General features: G+C 34.5%; 3 protein-coding genes across 7 annotated transcripts in view; 1 reads left to right on the plus strand and 2 right to left on the minus strand.

Annotated features, from left to right (window-relative positions):
- The window catches only part of LOC113508799 (kinesin-like protein unc-104), a 112,602-nt gene extending 103,235 nt beyond the window's left edge, over positions 1 to 9,367 (minus strand). Inside the window, exon 1 of one of the 4 annotated variants that reach the window (XM_026891917.1) lies at positions 9,051 to 9,367. The gene's annotated coding sequence lies outside the window, so the exon portion shown is untranslated. The remainder of the gene's footprint in view (positions 1 to 9,050) is intronic. The other 3 variants (XM_026891960.1, XM_026891951.1, XM_026891942.1) reach the window with 3 other exon arrangements.
- A 266-nt stretch (positions 9,368 to 9,633) lies between these two features.
- On the minus strand, positions 9,634 to 12,865 carry LOC113508859 (superoxide dismutase [Mn], mitochondrial). The gene is made up of 5 exons (XM_026892012.1): positions 12,643 to 12,865; positions 12,226 to 12,398; positions 11,287 to 11,425; positions 10,282 to 10,436; positions 9,634 to 9,914 (listed from the first exon to the last, which is right to left on the minus strand). The coding sequence occupies exons 1-5, from the start codon at positions 12,672 to 12,674 to the stop codon at positions 9,772 to 9,774; spliced, it is 642 nt and encodes a 213-aa protein (XP_026747813.1). The 5' UTR covers positions 12,675 to 12,865; the 3' UTR covers positions 9,634 to 9,771.
- Positions 12,866 to 13,528: 663 nt separating this feature from the next.
- On the plus strand, positions 13,529 to 27,339 carry LOC113508829 (mitochondrial carrier protein Rim2). Of its 2 annotated transcripts, none has more exons than XM_026891973.1 (8): positions 13,529 to 13,939; positions 15,045 to 15,207; positions 22,669 to 22,826; positions 23,888 to 24,066; positions 24,279 to 24,391; positions 24,515 to 24,734; positions 25,269 to 25,371; positions 25,451 to 27,339. In XM_026891973.1, the coding sequence occupies exons 1-8, from the start codon at positions 13,899 to 13,901 to the stop codon at positions 25,569 to 25,571; spliced, it is 1,098 nt and encodes a 365-aa protein (XP_026747774.1). In that variant the 5' UTR covers positions 13,529 to 13,898; the 3' UTR covers positions 25,572 to 27,339. The 2 variants fall into 2 exon arrangements, with proteins under 2 accessions (XP_026747774.1, XP_026747781.1); XM_026891980.1 differs by having other exon boundaries at positions 22,759 to 22,826.
- The last annotated feature ends 108 nt before the right edge of the window (positions 27,340 to 27,447 follow it).

Below are 27,447 nucleotides of genomic sequence, written 5' to 3' on the forward strand. Positions count from 1 at the left end.
CACTGACCTCGTGGAGCTCGTGGCTAAGCTATAACCGCATAAGTGATTCGATCACAGGTTAAGCTATGCTTGAGGCGGTTGATCCGTAGATGGGTGACCATCTTTGTCACAACGATTTCCTCCGTGTTTCGGAAGGCACATTAAATTGTGGGTCCCGGCTGTTATTCCTACATCTTTGACAGTCGTTACAGGTAGTCAGAAGCTTGAAAAAGTCTGACAGCCAGTCTAACCAAGGGGTATCGTGTTGCCCAGGTAACTGGGTTAAGGAGGTCAGATAGGCAGTCGCTCCTTGTAAAACACTGGTACTTAGCTGAAACCGGTTGGACTGGTAGCCGACCCCAACATAGTTGGGAAAAGGCTAGGCCGATAATGATGATATGTCATTGACCTCACATAGGCTTTCTACGAAATGAACCTGAATACTAAAATACAGTTGACATCACAATAACTTTGCTTACTCTTTATCTAAAGTTTTGTATTGAAATGCTCACGTATATTTAGAGATGCTTAACAATTCTACAGAAAACATTCAATCAAAAATAAACTCTATTACCAGAAAATATAATGGATTCTAGTTACAATACAAATTGAATGTTACTGTTTATATAATAAGGATCAAATTATATTGATCAACAAATACAATATCAATCGCCTACGCAACAAATTATAATAGATTTACTTATGGTTATGAATAAATATAACAACATTATTTGGTTACCCCTCGAAATAATTGAAAATAAATATCATTGTATTCTAATTTATAAAAACATTGGCTTTTTCTTGAAAATAAGACAATGGAAGACGTGTTATTTTAGGATTCTATAAGATCTATTGTTTATTTGTTTCTTTTAGAAATATTTACACGAATGGTAAATTTAATGATATATCAGCTCGTCCCAAAGCTAAATAAGTTGATCAATCACAGGTTAAACTCCGTTTGACACAGCCAATCCATGGATGGGTAACCATTTATGGTCACGCGAGTGTTTCGGAAGGCACGTTTAATTGTGGGTCCCGGATATTATTCGTCGATCTTTGACAGTCGTTACAGGTTACTCTAACCGCTTCAAATATGACTTAAAAAAAGACTACTCGTTTTAAAAAAGACACAGACCTATAATCTCATTAAATTCTCAAAAGAACCACGAAGGGAAACAACAGGATTAATAAAGACAAAACAAAGATGTCCGCCTACAGATTACTGATCCAGAATATTTGAAATTCTGAGAAATACTCATAATACCTATAATTATTTTGTGGCAACTGAAATGAACTAAATAGGTTCGTATTGGACTAATTAAATGTAATTAGTTGAAACTATTCACGTATTTATAGTACTGTCACGTCGTTTTCGTGAATGAGCACTGATTTTCTACAGTTATTTAACTAACGCCAACTCGAAATAGGTGTTATTACGAGTATTTAATAGCTTTACAAACAATTCAAAAATATGAAAGATCGTTTGAAGTATTTACATAAATAGACCACAATAGAATACAAGACATCAAGAATTGAGAAAAGATTTTCTTAAATAAGCAAGAACTAGTCTTATTTCTAAAAGAAGTTCATAGCGATCTACCAGACATAGATCAATAAATAGATATTAGAAACGTAAAGCGAACAGCACAACGTCCTAAAAAAACTAAAACTGCATTTCTCGCCGAACTTTTTAGTACTTTCAAATGGGGAATATGGAGATTGAAAGCTTTCGTAAAAAAAAAACTAAAAACCATTTATCGAAACGAAATACGTCGAAAAACGTATTTCATACAAAGAACTGGAAAACAGACTCAAAAAGTTTCGAAACTACGTACAGTCAGAAACAAAAGTCTATCAGATTTACAAAGCTTCTGAAAACAATGATAACCGAATAGTTCGATCCCCGCAAAGGACAAGCATTTGTGTGGTCCTAAAAATGTTTGTTCCGAGTCCAGGTGGTTTTATGCGTGTAACTTGAATGATTCTGAAACGGCGCGACCCAAGGATTAAATTCTTCAAGTGCGAGAGACGTTTGAAAATATCAAGAATACTTAGTTTTGGGAAATAAAGTACCTAAGTTGAACCTCAGTAATCTACTGAAAACTTGCTTAACGTATATCACATCTTGTGTTTTTTACAAGTGTATACTACATCTTGCAAGTTAGGTCTGACCCACTGCCCGGTTCCAAACTTCAAATTCAAATTGGGCTGCTATCTTGCAAGCAAATGCATATAGGTGAAGCTGGAATATGGGGACGAGGCCATAGAAGCTCCGAAATATAACGACACAATCCCCTGAGTTTGAGTTCGTTCGATTGACGAGTGACTTTAAATAACGATAAAAACAAACTTCCTAGCAGAAAGAAAGCTTATTTTTTACATTATCATTCTTAGCAGTCCCATAAACGACTTTCGTCGCTGACTGTACGTTGTTCTGTAACAAATAGTCGGGAATATTTTACCAGGTAGTTTGTACGTCAGTCGTGCAGAAGAAATAATTCATGAGGAGTAGACCTGCAGACGGGTGCTCGGGCCGTTTAAGCACCGGTGCACTCTTCCAGTCGCTTTACGAGTGCACCGCCAAACAAGGTGCTTGCTTGTGTATGTTTTATACCCGCTTACAGGATTCAATTAACATTTACTCAGGGATTTCTATAAGAGGTTTTAATTAAAGACTTTTTGTAGTAAAACCTTTATGTTGACGTTATATTGTAGAGCACCGTCGTTATATGAAAATGTTACATTCAATACAACTTTAATTCAAGGGCTCAAAGTTTAAAAACGTTTGTTCAGAATACTAAGAATACTTTTACAAACACAGAATAGCGACTATGAGTCAAAGGGGGCGTAGCTATGGACATATTGCACTCATCGATAATATAATAGTTGCCAAGTACGTTTGTACTTGATCTATAGTCTTTTTTTTAAGTACTAGGGTATTTAATCCTTGCGTCGTGGGGGTTTCACAAACATTTAAGTCATTTGCAGAAGGACACCCAATTGGGCACAAATGCAAGCCTTTCCTATTTTGGAGTGTGAGTGATATGAAGTCACAGGTTTTTTAAACCTTGTTGCCTCAAATTATTAACAAGTTGCTCTTCATTATGTTGTGCTTTAACAAGTCAAACTGTAATAACCTAAATACCCTTGTTTTCTATTTTAAAAGCTAAATATCCCTATCATCTCTCTATCCTTAAACTATCAATATAACAGTTACAAGTGCCAACATTAAAGTATTTCATTTAAACTTGCCATAAATGTGAGCTACCGTTATTGGAGTCTACCTACCCTCCGTTAGGTATGCTACAAGCTACCTATAGTCACGCGACACAACGCCAACGTAACATAATGGGATACGAGAGAAAACTCATTTATTTACTGGAGACTGGAGACACACGACAAAGCAACCTATTTTACAATAGCGTTATTATCTGTATTGTAACATAGCTATAATACCAACACGTCAGACAATAAAACTAAACGTTATAATGTTAGAATACGTATTGATATTATTTTTTTCAGTAATTTGGGATGTATTGCAACTCATGAGCTGTATACGTGTTTTTTTTTATTAAAAACGAAAAACGGCTCGCACCGAAAGGGATGTAATCCATAGGTCGCGGGCGTACCGCAAATATTCAAGTCACATGCACAAAAACACCCAGACACAGGACAAGCATTCGTCGATCAAACAAACGCTTATCCTACACGGGGATCAAACCCCTTGGTGTTTGTGGGTTTTAATCATTTCTTTACACAATTTGAAGCCTTAACAAATTGTGAATAGAAATCGATTATTTGGTATGTAGAATCTGTAGTCTGTAGAATCAGATATTTATTATACTAATGCCAATTGATCATGAAATGTATTCCAAGCCGTAGGGGGACCCTCAGGAGTCTGTGTTTACGCAGTCTAGTACTTGAATACATAGCCTAATTAATAGCAGTCCATCCAAATAGTGATCGGTTTCGAGATTCACGATCAACGCAGAAGCAAATAACTTGAGCCCATTGGGAATATTGACATTTAGATTAGATTAGCTGAGATTGGTACTGACTTGTGTGTATCAATCAGCAATGCATTATTACAATTAATTTAATTGATTTGAATGAACATGGAGTTGTATTAGCAGTATACAGTTCGATAGAACTAATTATATTGATAAGAGACATTGTGTTTCTTAATTATAAGTCACAGCAAGCGATTATTTTGACAACGACTTAATCATTTTACTGAAAGAGCTCATGGCTAAACTACAACTGCACAAGTAAATTGATCATAGGTAAACTACACTTGATACGGTCGGTCCGTAGATGGGTGACCATCTATTTCATAAAGAGATCCTATGTTATTCGAAAGGCACGTTATTTACGCACCGTTACGGGTAGTCAGAGCTAGAATGTTTGTCCACTAGTCTGACTAAGGGGTATCGTGCTGCCCTTTATGGTATGTTCCTTATAAAATACTCGTTCTTAACTGCATCCAGTTACACTGGAAGCCGACCCCAACAACTTTGGAAAAAGGCTGGATGATGATGATTTAATCATTTTACTTGGATGTTAAGTCAAGTGTTTCACATTTTAATTTTCAATATTAAACAACATTTATACTTGACAGTACAATAGTTCGCCGCGATGTATATTTCCAAAAAAAACAGCAATTTTATTAACAATAATCAAATTAAATTCCGTGTAAGACGAAGTTCTGACAGCTATAACTGTCAAAATTGTCAAAAGCCTGGTTTTATCGGCTGCTAAGTTGTTATTAGTCACGTAATGTACGAAGTTCAGTCGTTTGAGCCCTATTTCGGGTAAACTTCGGCAAGTATTGACATTATAAAGAACTACGCGATAATAAGATTTAAAGTGAAGGGGCTTATTAGGAAATGGATTGCGTACCTACATAAAGAAATAAAATAATATTGTCCCGACCGATTTCAGCCACAGTATTCAAAAAAATCTTATCACACGAGCATTCTCTGTTCCCTCACGGTCATAGCCAGATGAGACAGCAATCTCAGACGCAGGACACACATTTCTAAATTCCTTTCGGGAGACGAAAGCTGATATTAATTTCTAAAACGCTAATCGATCGAAAAAGCTAACTACAGTAGCACATCAAAAAAAACGTTAGGTTCGAACTCGAGACCTTGGCAGTTCAGCGTTTAAGGAGCCAAAAAATATAGATTTATCTGATGACACAATGTACAAAATATTCAAGTATAAGACTATTTCTAAGATAGACCGTTTTGTGGAGCACTACATATTGTAATTGTATATTTAACAAATGATAATAAATAAAATAAATATGATCCTGGCAACCTACATTTGTAGAGGCCCACCAGATAAGGTACAGTCCCATTTATTATAAACAAGAATCCGCAAAACCTACATTAAACAGAACAACAATCACAGAATTTCATAGATTACCACAGAAAAAAAAAGCAAGAAAAAGTAATAAGTATGTTATGTGTTGTGTGAGAACGGTAAACAGAGTTTTTGTTGAGGTTACTGACACTGAACTACTTAGCTATTGTAGGAAAAAATGATAAAAATACTCCCGAGTTGCTAACAGTGAAGGTAAGATTATATTGTCAGAGAATGTGTGAATACGAAACAGGTGTGATAGTTTTACTACGTATAAATAGGCGACAAATCATTGATTTGATATAAAGAAGTTTTTCTCCAAAGAAAAGATTACTGATCAAATACTTAAAACATTCAAACAGTTGCAAAACACAGTTTAAATAAAAAAAAAACATTTCAAATATGCGGGTTTTTTGGACAACGCTTTCCAAAAAACTGCATCCTTCGTTAATACGTAAAATAATCAAAAACAAATTTTGAAATACTTTTAGCAGATACATATATTTATGTTTAATCGATTCAGATCTTTCCTCAAGCACACCTGCATCAACATTATCTATTATAAACTAAAATAAATCAATATAAATTTGCTACAGAACTAAATATAAGACTTAACAATTTTTGTAACGGTGTGCTCACCTGCCCGATTTGTGCGCGAACCGAACATTTAACAATAGAATGGACTATGTAAGCCATGCACGAGCTCTTCAACAACAGATAATATCTTTAAATAGTCTTGAAGAGGTCGCCATAGCCGAAATCAGTCGAGGATCCGCGTTAGAGACGAGGAAGCTAAGAAACGTCAATGTTTCAAATACAGAGGTCTAGAGAATCGAGTTCATTCACCGGCGCCCGTCTGGTACCTCACAAAATAATATTAGTCTCATGTCTGTTAGGATTACCGGATCAAAGCCCACTACAACAGACCAAAGAGGCTTTATTTCAGAATATAAAAAAAACAATCTAAAGAATATTTACTTTGAATTGGAAATGGTGTTGTCTATTAGGTACCTACATGTCGTCACGTTAATGGTCCTTTATTTGTATTTTGCGCATTTTACAATATTTTAATTAATATTAATATTTTAATTAACTGGTATTACAACTACGAATACGGAACTAAGCTACGAATAAATTATATAAGCACTTAAGATCCTAGTATCCGATTAACAACTTACTCACAAAGATAGAAATTTCCAGAAAACTCTATCACGAAACTGACTGCTTTTATAGCAATAGAGATTAGGGAATTCAACAATTCCAAAAGGCTTACAGGACATGAGTATCTAAAAACAACGTAATACAAGACAAAAGGCCTTGGGGCTCAATTATGGATTACCCCTACGCCCCCCCCCCCTTTTACCCCCACCGGTGGGACTCGGTGGGAGTGCATTCACCGGACGATCGCGTGCGGCGCCGTCCGCGATAAACCATCGCTGCGGTAGGCGCCCCATAAACCTTCTATAAGTTTTAAAGACAGTGCAGTTGTATGCAAAAAAAATATGAATTAACCAATAAATTGCTGGATTACGTGATGGTGTATGGTGTGTATACATTTAACGTTTAAGAAAACAAGGGTTTAAGCCTCAACCTTTATTCTTAATCTCATAAAATGTAAATTAGGTAATCACAATCATTTTCTTTACTCAACTGATACATCCATTTTAAATAAATCAAGCTGATATGATTATATTTTATCACACTACACGGAAAATAATCACCGGGGAATTAAAATATACTAAACCTACTAGCTCCACATTAGATTTAAATGTAACCATCCCATAGCAGATACAAATCTTTATAAAAAGTGCCTCAATCATTTGCAATTGGCTAGAAACTCTACACCTTATCCTTAAAACACTTTTGTAGTAATTGAAAGATATTTCCATGAAAACAGCTAGCCACAATTCAAATAAATATTTATGAAAAGTTCATAAAAGTAGGTAGTTTTCATTCCCTAAGTAGAAACCCTTTAATTCAAGTCTCATGGGCACCCTACCCCAATGCATGACCTATCTCTATACCCGGCATATTTCTTGCAATAGCAGTCCTCACCCTTCCTGCCGTATAATTATATTCATGCACTGCAATTTGCATATTAAGGTAGGTCCTGGTTTCATATTTGTACCTTCTGTAACTGTTATTACTGTATCACATAACTGAAATACTAAGGAACACTAATTTATAGCATTGATTTATCAATATTTATTTTAAGTAGTTATTATTTATTATGTAGGCTCCTGTTTCATACATTACTCATAAGTAAGGAGTAAGTGGTTTATTAACACTATTTTGGACATTGATCAGGGAAAAATTGCTAATTTTCTGTAAGACAAACTAATCTTGGCCAATCACTGCTATTTGTTAATAGTGTCTGGTCAAGCAATGAGTGCTGAGTGCATGTTGTGCAGTTGAGAAGAAAAATAATTAAGTGGTCAATTACGAGTTAGACTTGCAAAACTAAGTGATTCTTACATACAAAAATGTTGTAGTATAAGGAAAATTCTACATGCATCACATTTCAAGCTGTATTAATGATCATTTCTAAAAAATGACAAAGAATCAAATATTATAATTTTTTTACAATTGGAATCTACCATGTGATATAAGGTTAAAAATGCATGCACTGCCAATACCTTTTCATCTGAATTAAGTTATTGATGCGTCTGCCTAGCATAAGTTTAATTAAAATAAACTTAACTAAAAGCAAGCTTTTCCAGTGATTTAATTGTTAAGACTTTTTCCGAGTTCTCAATCTTCTAAATCTGCTTCTATAGCATAAACTATACAGTAGCACATCAGAGAAATATAAAAAATAACATCAACATCCGAAGCTAAACTCACAGGCTAATTAATATGAATCATCTTATACCACATGCATTGCAAGAGACTGTGCCATTAATAGATACAATGAGTCACAAACCATATAGGATAATTATTTTAATTATTATTCATGTATGTGTATGTTAATACTATTTCATTCATGTTTCAAATAATAATTTTATTTGCCTATATATCTTTAATCTAGATATAAAGACAGTTTTAAATATTTGAAGTGAAGTTAGTGGTGTAAATAATTAATTTTTGAGTTATAGAACAAAGAAATGTGGTGAAAGTAGAAAAATATTTGTAATGTTTAAACAAATAAAAATTATAAGTGGTAGTATTTTTATGATTGAAATTCTTCATATAATTACTTGATAAAGCATGTTATTAATGTGATAATACTAAAAATCAACATCCAATCAAAAAGAAGTTACAAACATAAATACAGATAAAAATAATAACTGTTCTTTTAATTCATGCACACTAATTAATTAATTACATTGTATCAAGTCGTATAAATGAATAAGACCACGAACGAGAGCCATTCCAACAACGCTAGATGCTGCAGATAAGTGCAAAACCTAGATATGCATAAAGCATAACTGCTGGTCGATTTCAAAACACTGAAACATCGACCTTCGAGAAAAATTGCACTATTCTAAATAAATCAATGTGAAGTTTACCCGTGACGATGTTTAAGAAGCGAAGATTTCACAAACAAACTACACATCAAACACTTTCTAGACACTGTGTTAAGTTTAAGACATAAAGTAAGTAGGTAACGTCTACAGCCTGAAAAATCAATAACACTGCCACAAGCTTACAAGCTTGCTTTCTTTTCGAAACTTCAACACAATAAAAACGTTTTTAGGACTTACCTCTTCACAGAATTGAAGAGAAGAGTTTCGAGCACTCGATATCAAAGCGAATTACCGTAAATAATTCAGAATTGTATTTATATTTATTTATTTTTCACCACAACTTGCAACAAAGCAGAGTGACAATCATCTGATTTGACAGTAGTTTGACATGTGCGTCCCGTTACACGTTGCCATAATTCTACGTTCCATTTTTGGTTGTTTGTTGATACATCGTCAATGACTAAAATCGATAAAAAAATAATGTGCCAGTAATTTTTTAACTTATAAACAGAAGACATTTTATCTATGTTCTTGCCACGACGGCCTTCAGTTAAATAAAGACACGAGCGTTTCAACGAGATACTAAATTAACATTTAATTAACTAACTCAACTAACTTACTTGCCAGCTCTTCTCCGGAGGAATAACATTTTGGAACCGCGCAACTAGTCATAACTATAACAATTTCAATTGCCTGGAAAACTGCCTATTTGGTAAAAACTTTTTACATTTTGACTTGGTCAACAGTTCAATACTCAGCTAACCTTAATATTTTATCAATAAGTCAAAGGATTAAAACGGGTAACAAATAAAACAACGTCTTACTTTGGAAAATATTTTTAAAACTTATTTTAGCAATACATACATCTAACAATGCAGGGTTTCACCAAGTGAGAACATAATTTAAAGCTTTACATCTATATGACCTCAGCCAGAATCAGATATTCAATTTCTACACTCTACAGAGCCTTCTCGTATCTCGAAGAGACATCATTCCAGTTGGCGACATCGAATATGGCCTTCACGTAGTCAGCTCGTACGTTTTTGTATTGCAGGTAGTAGGCGTGCTCCCAAACGTCAATGCCGAACAGGGGAATCAGACCTGTGAAAGATGAGAGACATTATTAGGAAATTCGGTCACCACGCCAAACCCACTGCGCGCGACGGCCATGCGTTTGTGCGATCCATGAATGCTCGTCCTGAGTCTGGGTCTCATTGTGAATGTGAGTTGAATTATTGTGAAAACCCAACAACAACGAGAATTACAATAAAAAAAAGGGAAAAGAAAAAAAAAATTCTGTAAAAAATTATTGTTGATTACAGAGATAACTTGAAAGTAAAAAATTGGATAAAAATGAAATTTTCATATCAATAAATCAGGGCGTGAGTTATTAAATTAAAAAAAAAACCTCAAAAAATCATAATCATAATGAACTTATGTTACATAACCCCTTATTATCATATCATACCAGTGGTAGCTTGGAGCGGGTCCTGGTTCTGGCAAGTGGCAATCTGCAGCTTCTTGGTCTGTTTGTTGTAACCGAGCCAGCCCCAGCCGGAGCCCTGCACGGCGACTGACGACGCCGCCAGCTGGTTCTTCATATTGTCCCATGAACCAAAGTCCCTGAAATTAAAGAATGTCAAGATTTTTCAATAATAGTTAAATGTTTTTTAAATGAACCAGGCGAGCTGAAGATGAGTGGAGAAGCCTATGACGAGCAGTAGACAACTATAGGTTGATATGATAATGAAATGTCTTTTTTCAGGCTTTTCCAGCCAAGAGAGGAAAATCCTACTCTTCAGTATAATTTTACACTTCTTAAGAAGTTTGTTTTACTTTATCAGCAGCCTTTAACAGCAACTTTCAATAATAAAGGATGGCTACCAGCTACTAGCATCTAATTCTACAAATAAGTGCATGTGAACCTCTTTGCAGAAGACAAAATTGTAGGTGATGTTTTTTCAAGCGGCAATAATGTTTTCTTATCAACAATAATTTCATTTAAGTCTAAATATATCGAATAATCAGAAAATTAAGTAAACCTGGCCTCTGAACAGGTTATCTCTCTCCATTGACGTAAAACTGGAAACACTAACAAAATATCAAAACAATGCACTAATTTAATACGACTGATTAAGTAAGATAACTCTTATAGCAAAATAAAGCAACAACAAAAACAAATTACAGTTAATATTGCAATTTATTTTTAGTTTTGAGTGTGATATTCATGGTTGCTGAAAAAGATTAAGAGAATATTATTAAAAATAGAAATGTTTTTAAGAAGAAAAAAGAAACTGGATTAAATAAAAGTAATAGTAGTTATTGAAGAAAAAAGAGAGGACAAGATGTTGGTAACTCTTTAGAGCAAAGTTTTTTTTATTGTGCTTAAACAAACTGGATAGTCTAAAAAGACAAGGTCACAAGCACAAATCAAATTTGGAAGGCATGCAAATAGAACCATAGATTAAATTACTTTTCAACAGCCTGGGTGAGTTTGGCGGATGGTTTCCCACCGTTTGGTGAGAGGTTCTGCCAGAAAATGGTGTGGTTGATGTGACCACCTCCATTGAACCTGAGGGCTGGTGCCAGACTGATGACTGTGCTGATGTCACCTGGAGATATAGGCGGGAAATTAGAAATTAGATACAATTTTGAAACATCAAGTTAAAAAAAAAAAAAATATATTTTTTCCTTTTTGTGAGGATCCTTATCCTAGGCATAAGCTTATTTAAATTATAATTTAACTTACAAGAGTTTCTGTGGCTATTTTTTGTTCCATGATGTCACATTATAGACACAGATGTTGTGTTCTGACAACAGTCTTATATATATTTTTTATTTTTATTAATTGTTGCAATAAAATGTTAAACACAAGAACTTTTTAGGAAGTCTTAAGAGTAAATTGAAGTTTCATGACATGTGTGTGCAATTTGAAGGATATTTATATTGGAGATAATGAAGGTTTTATCAGAAATGATAAGATTATACTGATACTTCAACAATTACTAATTATAACAAATTATACTATACTATAAGTACTCCACTACCACAACAACTTACTTCAACAAAACTAATCCCAATTATTAAAAACAAAAATAATCTAAAAAGAAATACCAATAAAATTAAAAAAAGGTTTTACTTTATTACAGCTGCCATTAAGTTTTCAGATGGTTCTGTTTTGCAAGGGCTCAGGTTTGACCAAAGAATACCATGGTTGACATGACCGCCACCATTAAACTTTATTATACTGAGCAGACTTAGTATCACATTCGTATCTGCTGCTGCCAAAGTATTAATCAAATTATAGATAAGTTATGATGTATCAAAAATATTTAAAAAAAAACAGTTGAATTGAGTAACCTCCTTTTTTAGAAGTTGTTTAAAATAGGAATATTCCACTTTGAATAAGTACCTTTAGTCTGAGCTTGAGCCAGTTTCTCCTCGGCGGCATTCAAGTTGTTGATGTAGGTAGCATGGTGCTTGCTGTGGTGCAAGCTCATGATCTCCCGGCTGACCACCGGCTCCAAGGCACTGTATTCATACGGCAGCTCTGGAAGAGTGTGCTTCTGACGTGCGGCTCCCACACTGTAAACGCAGATGCAATAGGACAAATCAATAATGCGCCATGAATACTGCAGTACAGGTCAATGTCCATCAGTTAATGAGGTCATTTCAAGACTTAATCTTACAGATATTTTCAAGACTCCAAAGATCAATTCAACAAAATGACAATTTGACATACTTCAATGTGATTTAACAAACACGTGAAAATAATATTACTTTAGTTAAGTTTTCCATGAATTTATTTAATTTTTAATGATTTACTTACATAACGGTTCCAATCCTGCGTGTAGCAAACATTTTTAAAAGCAATCGATACCCAAATGCCAAGTTAAAATTTTATAAGATACCGGCAAACAATTGCCTGATAAATTTATCGAAAAGCGGAATTATGCAACAAATCGCAAATCTTCTGTCAGGTCTGTCACAAATGTCATCATATCAAAATACAGATAATATGCAGTGATAACACAGAATCATATGTTCTTGAAGCAGAAATTGTAAACCTGTTTTTTCTACTTTCTCTCTTCAGCATCAGTTTCAAACTATAATCTTAAACAAAAATGAGAGATTTAAGATTCCATATCAATAATGTCTCTTCACTTAGAACTGGATTTTTTGTGGTGCATAAATGTTTCTCACTGACATTCTCGCCATAATGACCAACGTAAAAAGATACTTTCAACTTTTTTATTGGAAGGCAATTTGTACCAAAATAATCAAATAGTTTAATCCATTCAATAAGAAATGCATTAACCGATTCAGTATTTATTTATTTATTTAACTGTTTACATTATAGTTATTTGCTTTGTATAAACCCCACAAAACTGTTTGCACAGTTTGTCTGTGGGCGTAATGAATTAATCTTATTAACTAACAATTTTACAATTAAACTTATTATATAATAAACTTATTAATTAATAAACTAAGATAATAACAATATATATATTTTTAATATAATATATTCAGACTTTATCCTTTGACAAACATGTAGGCAACGAAAGGTTGTTACTCACAATATGTACGCGTACACAATTTATTTTTTCTTTGCGTGTCGGGTACTTCTCATTGTTCATTACACCGACCGCTCCACCAATGGCCTTCTACAAGTTTCAAGTTTGCCACCAAATACAAACCACCAATACCGGCATAGTAGAGACACCCTACGAAGTTGCCGACAGTCGAGACGTCACGTAGTCTTCGCTCTTTTTTCACTAGTGTGTGTATTCGAGCCGTGTGCACGTGAGCCCGCCAGTGTGTTCGTGTGCATATTGTTACGACGACGAACGTACGACAGTGTTGTGCTGTGAAGTTTTCGCCGATATTTAATTGTGATTACAAGAATTTCTACGGTCTTTTGCGTCTAAATAATACCATTATTTACCTAACTAGGTGTATCGTTCAATAACAATACTTTTACGGAGTGTTGTAGTATAGTGTGGACATAGCTATAATAAGCAGTGCATTTGTTTATTTATAGACAGTCGCAATTTGCAGTCATGTAATTATTCCTGTGGCGCTAAAATGTCTCAGAAGGATACAGCGATACATTTGGTTGCCGGAGGGTAAGTATTGGTCAGCGGGAAGTGTGTAATGAATGCTAGTAATGTTATGCGTTATCATGACATAAATCTTTATCATAATCTCGATGCCTACAGCTACAGAAGTATTGGCACATGTGGCGAGACGTTGTTTACGCCAGCGTTTTCAATGTACCTACGCGTGGCACACATCTAGACTACATCTTACATATCGTTATTTCAATTTGTATAGCCTTGTTGCACATGAATTATTCAGTACTTCAGTTCCTTTGATATTTCAGATCAGAACTTGTGTAAACAACATGATTATGTTGGCTTTCAGAGTCAATGTGTTTGTTACATAAATGCACATGATGAACTACCTTGAGAACAGATAACACAATGTACTGGTCTATTGAATGGTAGAATCTATTTTTTCCAAGGACTTGTAAAGATTAACAATAAAATATAACTTTTGGAGCTGATGATCTACTGTATTCACATTACCTACTTCTTTTGTTATGCTAATATTTCATAATAGAATAAGTGTTTTGTATCATCATTATGTATTTCAAGTTACTCAATCTTTCATCAGAAAAGTAAACAAGTGGTTTGAAAGAGGTTATGAATAAGTCAAAACAATACAAAATGTCTTGAATATTGGCTAGCATGTTTAATGCTCTTGAAATAAACCAATGTGAATTTCAAAGACCCATAGTAAATATGAAACACCCCTACAAGGCAATTTTTTTATTAATTTATTAAGGGTGCATTACTAAAAGAGTAAAATGAAATTAAATGAAACTATTGATATATGAACTGAATTTATGTTTTAAAATCTTTAGAAAACCCTAAAACTTAACCCATTTGAAAAATTAAACTAATGATCAGTTACCAACACAGTCACATTTTTACTGGAATACTTCAAAAAAAATATGTATATATGAAAAAAATATATATATATGTGTACAAGTTCTTGTAAAACCCTTAGGCTAGGGAAACCTCTTCTTACCTGCAAATAAACATGCTTAAACAAACTCATTAAGAGCTTTTTAAAAGTGCTACTACTATTACTAAAGAAGGCCAATATAAACTACTAGAAATAATTCTCATAAAACTTAAAATTAAAAAACTTTTATCTCTTGTTCAGAGTTGCTGGTACTGCTGGGGCTGTTGTGACATGTCCATTAGAAGTAGTAAAGACACGTCTGCAGTCTTCAAAGGGCGTTGGAATATCACCGCCGTCCCAACCACCTCCGTCTGACAATGCTAGCAATGCAAGGAAGATCTGCTCTAAGATTCCTAAACATCAGGTATGTGGTAGAAGAACTATTTTATTTATTCTTTAAAACTGTTATTTATAAGAAATTTGAGTTAAGAATCAAAAAACTTGTATATTTGAATAGAAACAGATATGAGTGATAAGAATGGTGTAAGATTCTTATTAGATTTTTAAATTCTGTATTAAGAAGCTGTTTTGTATAAAGTATCTCATTATTGTGACCTGTAAGCAGAATCCACTTAAAAAATAAAGATTTAACTATGGAAATTAACAGTCAGTTAAAAAAAAGATTATCTGTAAGTTCCTATCGTTTTATATAATATGATTTATTTTACAAATTGCAATAAACTTGCTTGGTGACAAAAAATAGACAATCTTATCTCTGATCTTAATTACAGTCTGAAGAAATATAAACAAATACCTCCATAGCATAACTTGATACTACAAAATAGGAAATTATGCTTTGATAAATGTTATTATCCTGGGAAAATAAAATGAAAAATAACCTTTTTTTTACTGTATTTTTTTGGGGCATAGTATACAATTTATTTTTCTGTAATTAGCTATCTCCGTCGAATGATCGATGACGTTTCCGCAAAATGGCGGGTTATGTAAAAGTCAGATGAATTCGCGCCATTAAAAATGAAGCGTCCAACGTCGTAACTTACAAATGCAGTATAACAAGTAGTAAACAAGTTCATTAAAAAGCGTAATTATATCAAGTATCAGTCACCTGGCTTCTTATTACACTATATAAATTCCGCACATGAACCTTTATTGATCAATAAAATTCGCTTAGTGTGGACTAAAATAAATAACGATTGCGTCGATCGATGACCTATGCATCATTCAGAGTTCAAATCGCAAAACTCAACGAAGTAACGAAAATGAACTTTACTGTCATAAAAATAAGTGTTGTTACTTTTAACGTTTACTGTACTACCACCGCTTAGAGTAAACTGTAAGCCTTGACATTGTGGAAGTGAGACAGCGCATTACAAACCTTAGAGCGTTGTCTCTTCCATTAAAGTCCCTCATTGAGAGGCATGTGCAAGCCAATGGGCTATGATGTGCAGGTCACTACAGCATCATTCATATTTATTATGTTTACAAAGTCAACTGAAATCGAATCGATAAAACAGTTGTTTGTTTTAGTTCCATAAATTATGTTCATCATGCAATGTAAATTCGATCAAACTTTATCGAGTTTACTCGGAATGTTGTTCAACAACTTATAATCGATTTAATATCCAAGTTTAGTCAGTTTAGAAACGTATGTGTATATATAGATCGAGGTTCTGTAATTGGCGACGATTCGTTTGTTTTTGCACTGCTGTTGCTGCGAAATTGTTTTTGTATCGGTTACCGACATTTGCGCAAATATCTGAACTCACACGCGTATAATGACATTTTTAAATTATTATGAAGGTTTCTAACGAACTTTTCCAAGCGGTTACATGAGTATGGCGGCAATACATGACATGTGTAAAGTTTCGCACATGTGTTTGCCTGAAGGAAGCCGTCATAAGTTCGATTTCAAAATGTGCATAATTGATCCCATCAAAATACAAACGTAATAACTATAGTATTGGTATGACGACATAAAAATCAGAAAATAATAATAAAACAATCATTTGTTATACCTTTTCGGCAATGATTAACGATTTTCGCTGATAATGGACGTTTTGACTCTGCCATACCTGTAATACCACACCGGCTAACAGGGCTAAAAATCAATTTTCACCTCATCATCATTCCTCTGCCCTTATTCCAATTTAATTTGTATTTGGGGTCGGCGAAGCATGGTTTCTTCTTCCATACCCTTTTATCTGACGTCATCTCACAAGTAACACTCTTTGCAGCTAAAACGTCTTTCACACAATCCGTCCATCGTTTCTTCGGTCATCCTCTTCCCTTAAATCCATCCACATCCATGCTCAACACCTTTGATTTAATCTTGATCTTTATAAAATTGTTTACAAAATCTTTCCGTGAAATGATTTCTATTGTACTTCGACCATCTATAACAATAGAATTTCCTGATATGAGGGTACTTTTGTTTGTTATTTTCCAAGCTACGGAAAGGTAAACCTAGATGAATAAGTTGTTTGAAATAAACAACAATAAAAACATCTTTCACGTCTCAAGTTATTTCGTGTACGTATAAATTATTGCACGGCATTGTTTCCTATTTCTTCCCATAGACTCTTAAATCATCTATGTCATTTAGACAATCTTAAAAAGATGACATATTTCTCAGGTGAAAGTAAGCTTTTTATTATTTTTTTGCATGACATTTGCTTCTTATTGTAGTGCAGAGTTCAGACTGCAATATAAAGCAAATAAGTAATGATAGATTATCCAAAAAACGAGAATAATTGGTTGTAAATTTAATTAGGCCTTTATATCCCTTAAGCGTTTGGAGTAATTAATTACACGTTAATATTAATAGACTCAAAATAGCAATCAACTTGAATAATATTAGCCTTTGTATTAGCAAAGAAAATTGTAATTTCATTTTGTTTGAAACATTGTATAGTATTCGGTAAAAATAAAATAAATTTTCGATAAAAAACGATACCTGTAATCTCTGTTATCAGCTGATATCGTGCTATTATCAGACCTCTTTACAAATTATGCAATGGTGATAACAATAAGACAATCATAGTTCACGTGAAATTAATGCGTTTAATTTAATAAGGTTTTTATAAAGCAATTAATTTGCAAAAAGTTTTTAATAAAGTATATTTTTAAATATGAGGTATTTTGTAGTTTAAAAATCTCGAAACCTCTCCGACGACGTATGTTTAATGATAAGATTATAAATTGTAGGGCACGTAACATTTTATAGTAATCGGCTTTCCGAAAATAAATACTTAAATTGAGTATTACAATCGTATGAATACTTATTATTACACTGACAATGAATAAGCATATTTAAATTTATATAAATACAAAATCCAATGTGTTTGTAGTAATGTCATGTTTTAAGGCTTAAACACGATACAAGGTCCAATGTCATTTAATTTAATATGACAATATGTGATGAAAATCTTTAAGCTGTCTAAGGCAACCAGGTCCTTGGTATCCACGCAGTCTTTTAACTGGTACGTGCTGGTACTATCAACATCAGTTGGAGAATATAGCCATCGACTATCAGTCCCTGTAGACAAATGACAATTCCACAATAGCTAATGTCAATAGGAAACACTGGATATGGGCCAGGGCTCTTTTTACCTTGCATACAATCACTGTGTCGGTTCCCATGCCCGTTAAGCAAAATAAACTCTCACCCAGTCTTGACACTATAACTTGGCGCATCTTAATTCGAGGAAGAATGAGACAACTGTATCGGGAATCTAAACCCATAATTTTAAAATTACTTTAGTCGTTATATACGATCAAGTGCGTCATCCTGTAATTATTGATTACATAATTTAACCCTACTGCTTTTTTATAAAGGCGTTTCTTTTTTCATAAGTAAACTCCGATGTGTGATGGACTGTTTCCTATAATTTATGCAATTACATGTATTAATCGATGATTAATTATGCAAAAATACTTTATTTGTTTTTTGAAACAACACGTGCTGACTTAAGTCCAAACATTATTCTATAGTCACGTGTTTCCAAATACATTTTAGAATCGTGTCAATGCGCGGTGTTGACCCTAGGAACTACATTTCAGTCTGACTCAGAATACTTTTCACAGAGATAAACTTCTCTTTAGAACTGGTGAAAATAGTCATGAGCTTCTTACGTGGGTAAGACATTGGAAGGAATTCATCCTCGCGATCTTGTATTTACTTGCCCCCAAAATTAGTGGTTCCCATGACCTCTATTTTTGCTACAGAGTAATCATCAATCCAGCATATTGAGGGTTCATTGTAGGAGATAGGCCTCCATCAAGTTGCGGTATAATACTCTTTGTCCACCATCTTCCGCATCCAGTTCCAGGCAAAAGAAGGAGGCGGAAAAATAGTATTAATTTTTTTAGGAACAGTCTCATTAATAATCTAAACCTTAGAACATACGTTTCAGACGATCCAAATCTTTAAACATATATACGTTGATTGTACGTTCTGATACTCAATTATCTACCGGTATCTCCATTTCTCATGCTATACGTTATACCTAAGCTAATTAATACGACAATAATCACTTTCGAAACGATAAAACATTATAAACATTGAATAACTGCGCATTATTTATGTCCCGAGATGCCTACGGTATGTTATGCGTTCAAATGTTTATGTAATATGTTACAGCCATTCTCTAAATATAGAATTTAATCTAGAGAAAATAATGTTCGCACATTATTTTATTGTAAAGCTTGCTGCAAACGAAATAGGGCCTGTCTAGTGTGAACTGATACGCTGTGATCACTCGATTACTTGAGTCCACTTATACTGTAATGTGCAAACAAGCCGAAAATATATTAGATTTTACTCTTCGTGTGCAGTCAGCTTTTGGCGGTCGAGATAATGTTCCATTTCAACAAGTACGAACGCTGGAAACAAAGAAGTAAACACGCCAATTTCTGCCAACAATTAAAACAATACAGCCAATTGAAGAACAATTAACAAAATCTTTCATTAACTTAGTTACGTAATGATAACGGTCGTCTTTCAAAAGTCGAAGTAACGGTACTTATTTTTGAATTAACAAACAAATCTACAAACCTTTATGGGTATTATTTATCCTCATGAACCGATAAATCACAATAACAAGCCGGTGAATCGAGTACCTGTCAGTTGTTTATAGAACACCCTGACACACTTAGGACAGGGCAGCCACCGGTACCGCTGCTCGATTGACAATCAACGTAGATGAATTTGTTTACCATTCCTAGCTACTATCTCTAAATGACGCACCAACGGACACAGCTTACTCGTAACGAATCCACTCCACAATATATCTTGCATATATTGTTGCTTATGTACACAAACTACGCACTTACCTATCAGTGTGTCGAATTTTTTGCACATCAACAGTAAACCGGTCCACGATACCTACACATGATGTTTAATCGGTTTCGATATTCTCATCAATGCCAAGGCTGACAAGAGATAACAATATAATAGAAGAAATATTACTTGCGTATTGCCAAATATACTTAGTATCAGTTTCCAAATGAATGTAGGCAGTGTGAGCTCAATTTACTTGTTTGCCAAAATAAATCACTCCTGTCTTACCGGAGCGCCAGTAAACTAATCTGTTGTGAAGTGTAATGGATTAGTTGAGAAAAAAACTACAGCTGATGAGCAAGTGAACAAAAAGATGTATCGCTTGTTTCCCAGTGAAATTATTGAGCTAGTGACCTGGTACTGGCATTAGTCCAAACAAAACAACAATACATAGGTACTCCCTTCCACAGTTCCACTTTACGACAGATTCTGCGGCAGGCGAAGTTTCGAATCCGCTTCCAGTACTAATAACTTTCGTGCCTAATACATAAGTCTCCAAAACCATTAAGAAACTATAATAGCAATGAAGAATTTTATGTTCTTCGATTTCTTTCGAAATCGATCCAGATAACACGCCTTCAGAAATGTTTAAATCAGTTTACCACGCCACGCCGCATCAATTTATTTACGCAAAATATACCAAGGATGTTTATAAATACACATGTCCAAGTGCAGTGACTGGTATTTGCTCTTCGCTATATCTTGGATATTAGATCGTTTAGAACGTCAGTAGTTAAAGCTATTCGTCACGATTCATTAGTTTCCCAGGTTGTAGCAGCATTCTAAAATAAACCAGTCCATTTTCTTGGCTTAAGTCTTCCTGTTTTATTTCGCCGCGACAATTGGGGCAAATTGGTGGGCGTTTGTTTTATTCGGTCTAATTAACTGCACCGCTCAAATATCTTGTTAGCAAAACAATCGATGCAGTGTAAGACTGTTGAAATGTTACGTAGTGTTAATTCATAATGACCTTGTACAATGTCATTAGACATACTGAAGCTAACGGCTCTCAAGGTTGTTCTAAAAGTAGAATTATGCATACCAAGTTGGAATAGCAATACACATGCATTGGCTTCGCGGCGCATACCTTACCCATGCGCTTTCGCTAACAAAGGTAGTCTTATATTATTATTTCGAACGTGATTATTTGAGTATACAGTTTTAGATAGCTTCATCATATTATCTGAATGCGAATTACGAAAGGATTGATTTGGTCCTTTGTCGAGAGGTGTCTTTATCTTTTTCCTTTGATTTGATGTTGGTATCTGGTATGGAAATAATAACTGCTTATGACTTCATCATTTGATAGGATACCCTACTTAGCCGTAGTAAGAAATACGTACTGTTTTACAACTGCACCACAACTACCGTCACTGTTGAAATTATAAACAAACACGAAACCTTTTTTTTTGTATTTTGAGGACATGTTTTTTTTTGTCTTACCAATATTTATTCTATAATATGTAAGGAAAAAATAATGAAAAACAAACGCCTGTCGTCTAGACGTAATGAATCAACTAGCAAGGCTTCTGAGATGATTACTCTGTTATTTTCCATAGTTTGATTGATGTAACCAGTACATAATGTACAGGATGCCTGAAATATATTTTCATACACTTTATTTTTAGCCAATATTTGATAAGAGTTTATCAAATAAACTGGTCTGAAGACAACGAGAGGTTAAGATGCGTAGTTCATCAAAACAGGTTTTTGATTAAGTGGGTAGCAAAAGTCAACGGTTACTTTAAAGAAATATTTTTTTAGCTGTTGATAAAAAATAAAATTTGCATGTCGTTATACAATGATACTGTTAAGGACATTTCCTGTTTATTTAAGGTTATTTTGTGTTTTTGGTCTTGAGTTAAACTGTTTGTATTCGTAAAGAGATTATATATATAGGTCAACACGGAATTACTTCCTCTGCTAAAACGTGTTAAAAGTTTAAGAGGATTTCACAAGTGAATGTGAATTTAGACAAATTTTATAAACACGATACACTCAGAGCTATACCTAAAACGAGATACAAGGCCCCTAATTTCTATTAAAGGCTATATACCTTAATAAGTACATACCTTATTTTTGAAAAAGTTTTTAATAGATTTATTATTTATTAGTAGTTCGAAAGTCCAGGTTTTATTGTAACTTGAAAGCTAGCGGTATGGAAACATTTGGCCCTAACATTTGCGTAGGTCCCATTGTTTCCATCACTTGTGTAAAGCGCATTAATTTTTCGCTTCTCATTTATATGTTTATATAGAATAGTGAGCGTGTCGTACATACATTTTATGTTTCTACTCAAGGACGAGAACATTTGCGGGACTGAAAGGTCACTCACACATTTGACGTCAGCTATTCGTTTATATGTACCCCAATAGTGCGATTTAGAGAAACTCCTATGTGTTTAATATTATTGTTGATCACCCACATGCTTCCCATTTGAAACTAAGTTTAACAACCTGATGATCCCTATCCGCATGTATGCTTGACACAAGCGATGGTTATCGTAATATTGGCCATGTAATGCAGGAGGCCAAATGGGGCTACAGACGTACGATGGGCGCGATGTTCGCATACAGCAAGCAAGCAGATCGTATGCTGATGTCGTACAATTGTCAGGTACAGCAGTGCGCGCGGGCGGGACAAGCCCGGCCCCCGTCCAGGATGAGCCTTATACAGTGCATTAGGTAAGAGCATCGTTTATTATACGCTTGTGCATTATCTGCATTCATTGCGTCGCGTTTATTTATATCGTTCCATAGATTATATTGCTCCATTATCTTAATGTGATAATTTTCTTCCCACATAATGCGCTTGTGAGCATCTATTATTGGACTTTGCGTTATAATTGGGTGTAATGAAATTATTTATTTAACAACGCTTTGCTCACGCGTAATTGTCGGTTTCGGACCCAACTGAAACTGGTCGTCCTCTTAAATCATGAGCTGACGCAGCGGCGGAGTTGCGAATCGAAACTACGACGGAGTTCGACTCGCAACAGCGCCGCCTTACGCGTGAGTGAACTTTTGATAAATAAATAATTTTAAATCCGTCTCACGAGTTATTGTAATAATGAGTGTAAAGTGTTTACTGTTTGTGTTGTTTGGTGAGCATGTCGTTTTGGCTTGAAGCCACTCTGTGTCTGTGACTGGGCTACTTACTACGCTGCTAAGGGCAGGGCGCCGTGACTATGTTGTCTAGCGTAAGTCGTGATGATCAGATGATGTAACGACCGACTACTCTGTGCAGCGTTAGTGGAAAAACACGATCAATTATCAAAATTAAGATACAAATATCAATTTGCTGTGTATTTAAATAATCAAGCCCCCGCAAACAGAAGAAGTTCGAACCGCTTACAGCCAGCCAGTTATCGAGCGTATGTTAATAGATAAGAAGTGATGACCAAGTGTCACGAGAGCTGAACGTGCGCTGGATTTGCGATCGGAACCGTGTTGGTGAGCGCGCGGTGTTTGCAGATTAGCTGCCAATCACAAACACTGGCGGCGCGGCTCGCCTTTAAACTTAGAAATTATCTCGGGATCAACTGCTACCCCCTTCGCGGCAAATGCTGATTCATTTAACTTTCACGACGTTATGATTCGACCTCAGCTGGAATCGGTATTTATAGCTCGTATGTTGACATTAAAATTTTATCTCAGTGGATGTGATATCCATTTACGTCATAAACGATAATTATCTCCGAGTTCGGTGCAAAGGTGATTTACTGACAAGAGTTTATTTTTTCCAGACATATAGTACAGACTGAAGGCCCTAAAGCGCTATTCAAAGGGTTAGGACCCAACATTGTGGGCGTAGCGCCGTCCAGGGCCATATACTTCTGCACATATTCGCAAGCAAAGGCGATATTGAATCAAAACATATCGCCGGATACACCGATCGTGCACCTATCCGCAGCCAGTGCTGCAGGTAACACATTACGCTGTTCACGACATTTATCCAAAATGTTTACTTAAGTTCCTATGTCATCAAAACTTGTTTGACTACGAGACATGGAAATGTACGCTACAATAAACATTATGTTATCACATTGTCTTTCTCTCCCGCTCCCGTTCATTTAATAACGTTTGTTTAGCTCTCTGTTCAGTTTGATTATGATACGAAGTAACATAATGTTTCAGGGTTTGTGTCTTGTACGATGACAAATCCTATTTGGTTTGTTAAGACACGATTGCAGTTGGATGGGCAAAATGTGACAGCACTACAATGTATAAAGAGGATATATGCTAAAACGGTACTTGAAGTTTATATTTTTAGAGATAGTGAGAGTAGACACGTCCGTCTGACGATCTAGAAACACAAATAGTTTTATCTGTTCGAATTTTTCCAAATGATTAAGTGTATCGGTTGTTTTCAGGGTATAAGGGGGTTCTATAAAGGCATAACAGCTTCGTATATGGGGATCAGTGAGACTGTAGTCCACTTCGTTCTGTACGAGGGTGTGAAGGCCCGTCTGATGGCAGCCAGGAGTGTGGACGGTGTGCCCAGCGACCACCGCTCCCCGAGGGACTTCCTCGAGTTCATGGGAGCTGGCGCCTTCTCTAAGACGGTCGCTTCGTGTATTGCTTATCCACATGGTAAGAATTACCTATTATGAGGACCGCAATCAAACATTAAATGTTTGATTGCGCTTTAGGGCTTTCTAATCTCACTAACATTTTGACATGGAAACGATTTTTTTCTGATGTCATCGGCTGTAATTTGAGATTACTCGGGATAATCAACCAAAAACGTTATTAATATAGATATCTCTGGGCAACCTAATTGAGACACCTTATCTAGGACATTTTCCGTTTGACTGATAATGAGAATCTACAACTTTTATTGAACTGTTCGGTACATGATTTTTAATGACCTATTGTTGGCTAGTTTTAATTAAGTCTGACCATGAGTTGTGAATAATTCAGTCACAGTCATAACAAACAGTGAATGTGAAATGCCTGAAATTAGTACAAATCCTTAAAGACGAGTTTAAATTTAAAACATAAATTAATTGCAAACATAAATATTATCATAAATATTGCATAATTGATGAAAAATTTTGTAAAAATAAATATCAAAGGGAAATTCAGTGGAACATTCCTGATTAATAAACCGAAATTAATTTTCAGAGGTGGCAAGAACGCGTCTTAGAGAGGAGGGCGACAAATACCGTAAATTCTGGCAAACGCTTCACACAGTGTTGAAGGAGGAGGGATACAGAGGAGTCTATAGGTAAGTACTGCATTCTTATCAAAAGTCAACATATTTGATAAGACTGCCAACTTTTATTAATAACATTGTATCATTACAGGGGACTGGGCACACAGCTGGTGCGTCAGATACCTAACACGGCGATCATGATGTCGACGTATGAGGCCGTGGTGTACCTCCTCACATCACACTTTAATAGTTCCTTCTATGAGAACACCTAGCTGACTGGGAGAGTTGTTAGTCGTGTCCGAGCCGCGTCCAGCGCCACGCCAGTAGTTTCGTAGGCCATCGTTAGATGACAACGTCCCGAATGTCCGAGTAGATGGAGACATTGTATAGTTGTTGCGGCTGAGATGTTACGAAACGAAACCAAAACCCAGCCCATTTTAGATAAAAAATTAAACACCATGCTTCATGTTTTCAGTAAGGACAACACATTTAAAAGGCTTCTAACAGGCTGGTGGTAATTTGGCTGTTTGTAAATTTAAGAAACTGGTTGATTACTTTTAAAGTTACTATTTTAAGAAGTAGATAAACGTTACGAAGATCTTTAAACTTTTAATATTTAGCCATTGATTGGTCAGCTTTGTAGATCATAATAATAAAATTGTAAAAAAACGTGTAAGGGATTTGGAATGTACTTACAAGGTGATACTACTTATGCAGATAAGATAAAATAATTTTCCGTAAATTTTCTCCTAACCTTTAGACCTGGCGCAATGTTGCCATTCTAAAAATACATCTCTTCTCTACAAATAAAATAGATCGTTATTGCTTGGACGATCTAATCGCGCAAAAATATAGCTTTTAAAACATATATTGGTGCAATTTACTTGTTAATGTGTATAAAACAATATATTATTTAGTATTGTATAGTGTGTACAACTGATATATTCTCAATTTTTATGAGTACCTGAAATTATTCAAGTTCTCAATAATACCAGTACAATATGTATCTGTGTCTTAATAAATATTGAACAAAAATTTTATATTTTGATGAAAATAAATATTAAAAATATAAAAAATATTTTGAAGAGATAGTCTTTGTGAATACATTGCCCGCCAGCAACCTGAATTCGTTTAGTCATTAGTTTCTAGTCTTGTTAAGTGTTAAAACCTTATTCTTAATTTCAGTAGGATCAGCTGATAAAATTAATTTGCTGGTATATAAATATAATTTGTGCCAACTAGAATATTTTGGGAACATCATTTAGAAAATATTGTTTTATGTATCTGTGTAGGTAATAAAAAGCGCTTTTTTACAATAGCAAGTGTAGTTCGTATTAATTGTATTGTACATTATGATAATGGACTAGTCAGTCATTGTCCAATATTATTTTCCTAAAGATAACGTCCTTGAAAACATTGCTACCACAAAGTGTTATGCACAAGAGTATTTTTTATTAAATTCTTTTTTTATTCAGCACAAACAGTAAACATAAGCTGTGATATAGAGCTTGTAAATATTAATGATGGAAAATTAATTACTGTCACACATTGTTTATTGTGCAATTTTTTAAATGTATGGTCTATTCTTAGTTATTAGTTTGGTCTTGGACTTTACTTGTTTATTTCAGTTAAACTCAATACTAATTGTTACAAGCCCTCTATATACCAATTATTTTTGTATCTGTTATCTGTTTTGGTTGTCTTGTAATATTTTCTATTTTTGTGTTTCTTGTGCGCGAAACTGGTAAATATGAATAGACCATAAATTTAAGATTGTGTAAGTTTTTTATATAGAAGTTTATCCAGTCTGGAAACACTGAACGTTTTGAGATCAGTCATATTTTATGGTTGATAAAGATTGTTAAATATTATAATTATATCAAAGTTAATAAGAGTGATTTATAAATTAAGCATAATACTGTTTCCAGACATAGACAAGTAGATCTTTGTTGGTTATGTTAAAATTTAGAGGACACATTTGGACTTTTGTCGGACTGAGTATAAAGTACTATTATTTGTTTAATAAATAAAATATTTAAATCAAAATATTTACCTTATTTTATTACGTTTTCCTGGATATAATACAAATTTACCCCTTTCTTGTTTCCCTTTCATCTTTCATGACCTATAAAATCTTTAAAACTACTC

The sequence above is a fragment of the Trichoplusia ni genome, chromosome 1 (assembly GCF_003590095.1).
Source record: "Trichoplusia ni isolate ovarian cell line Hi5 chromosome 1, tn1, whole genome shotgun sequence".
NCBI lineage: Eukaryota > Metazoa > Arthropoda > Insecta > Lepidoptera > Noctuidae > Trichoplusia > Trichoplusia ni.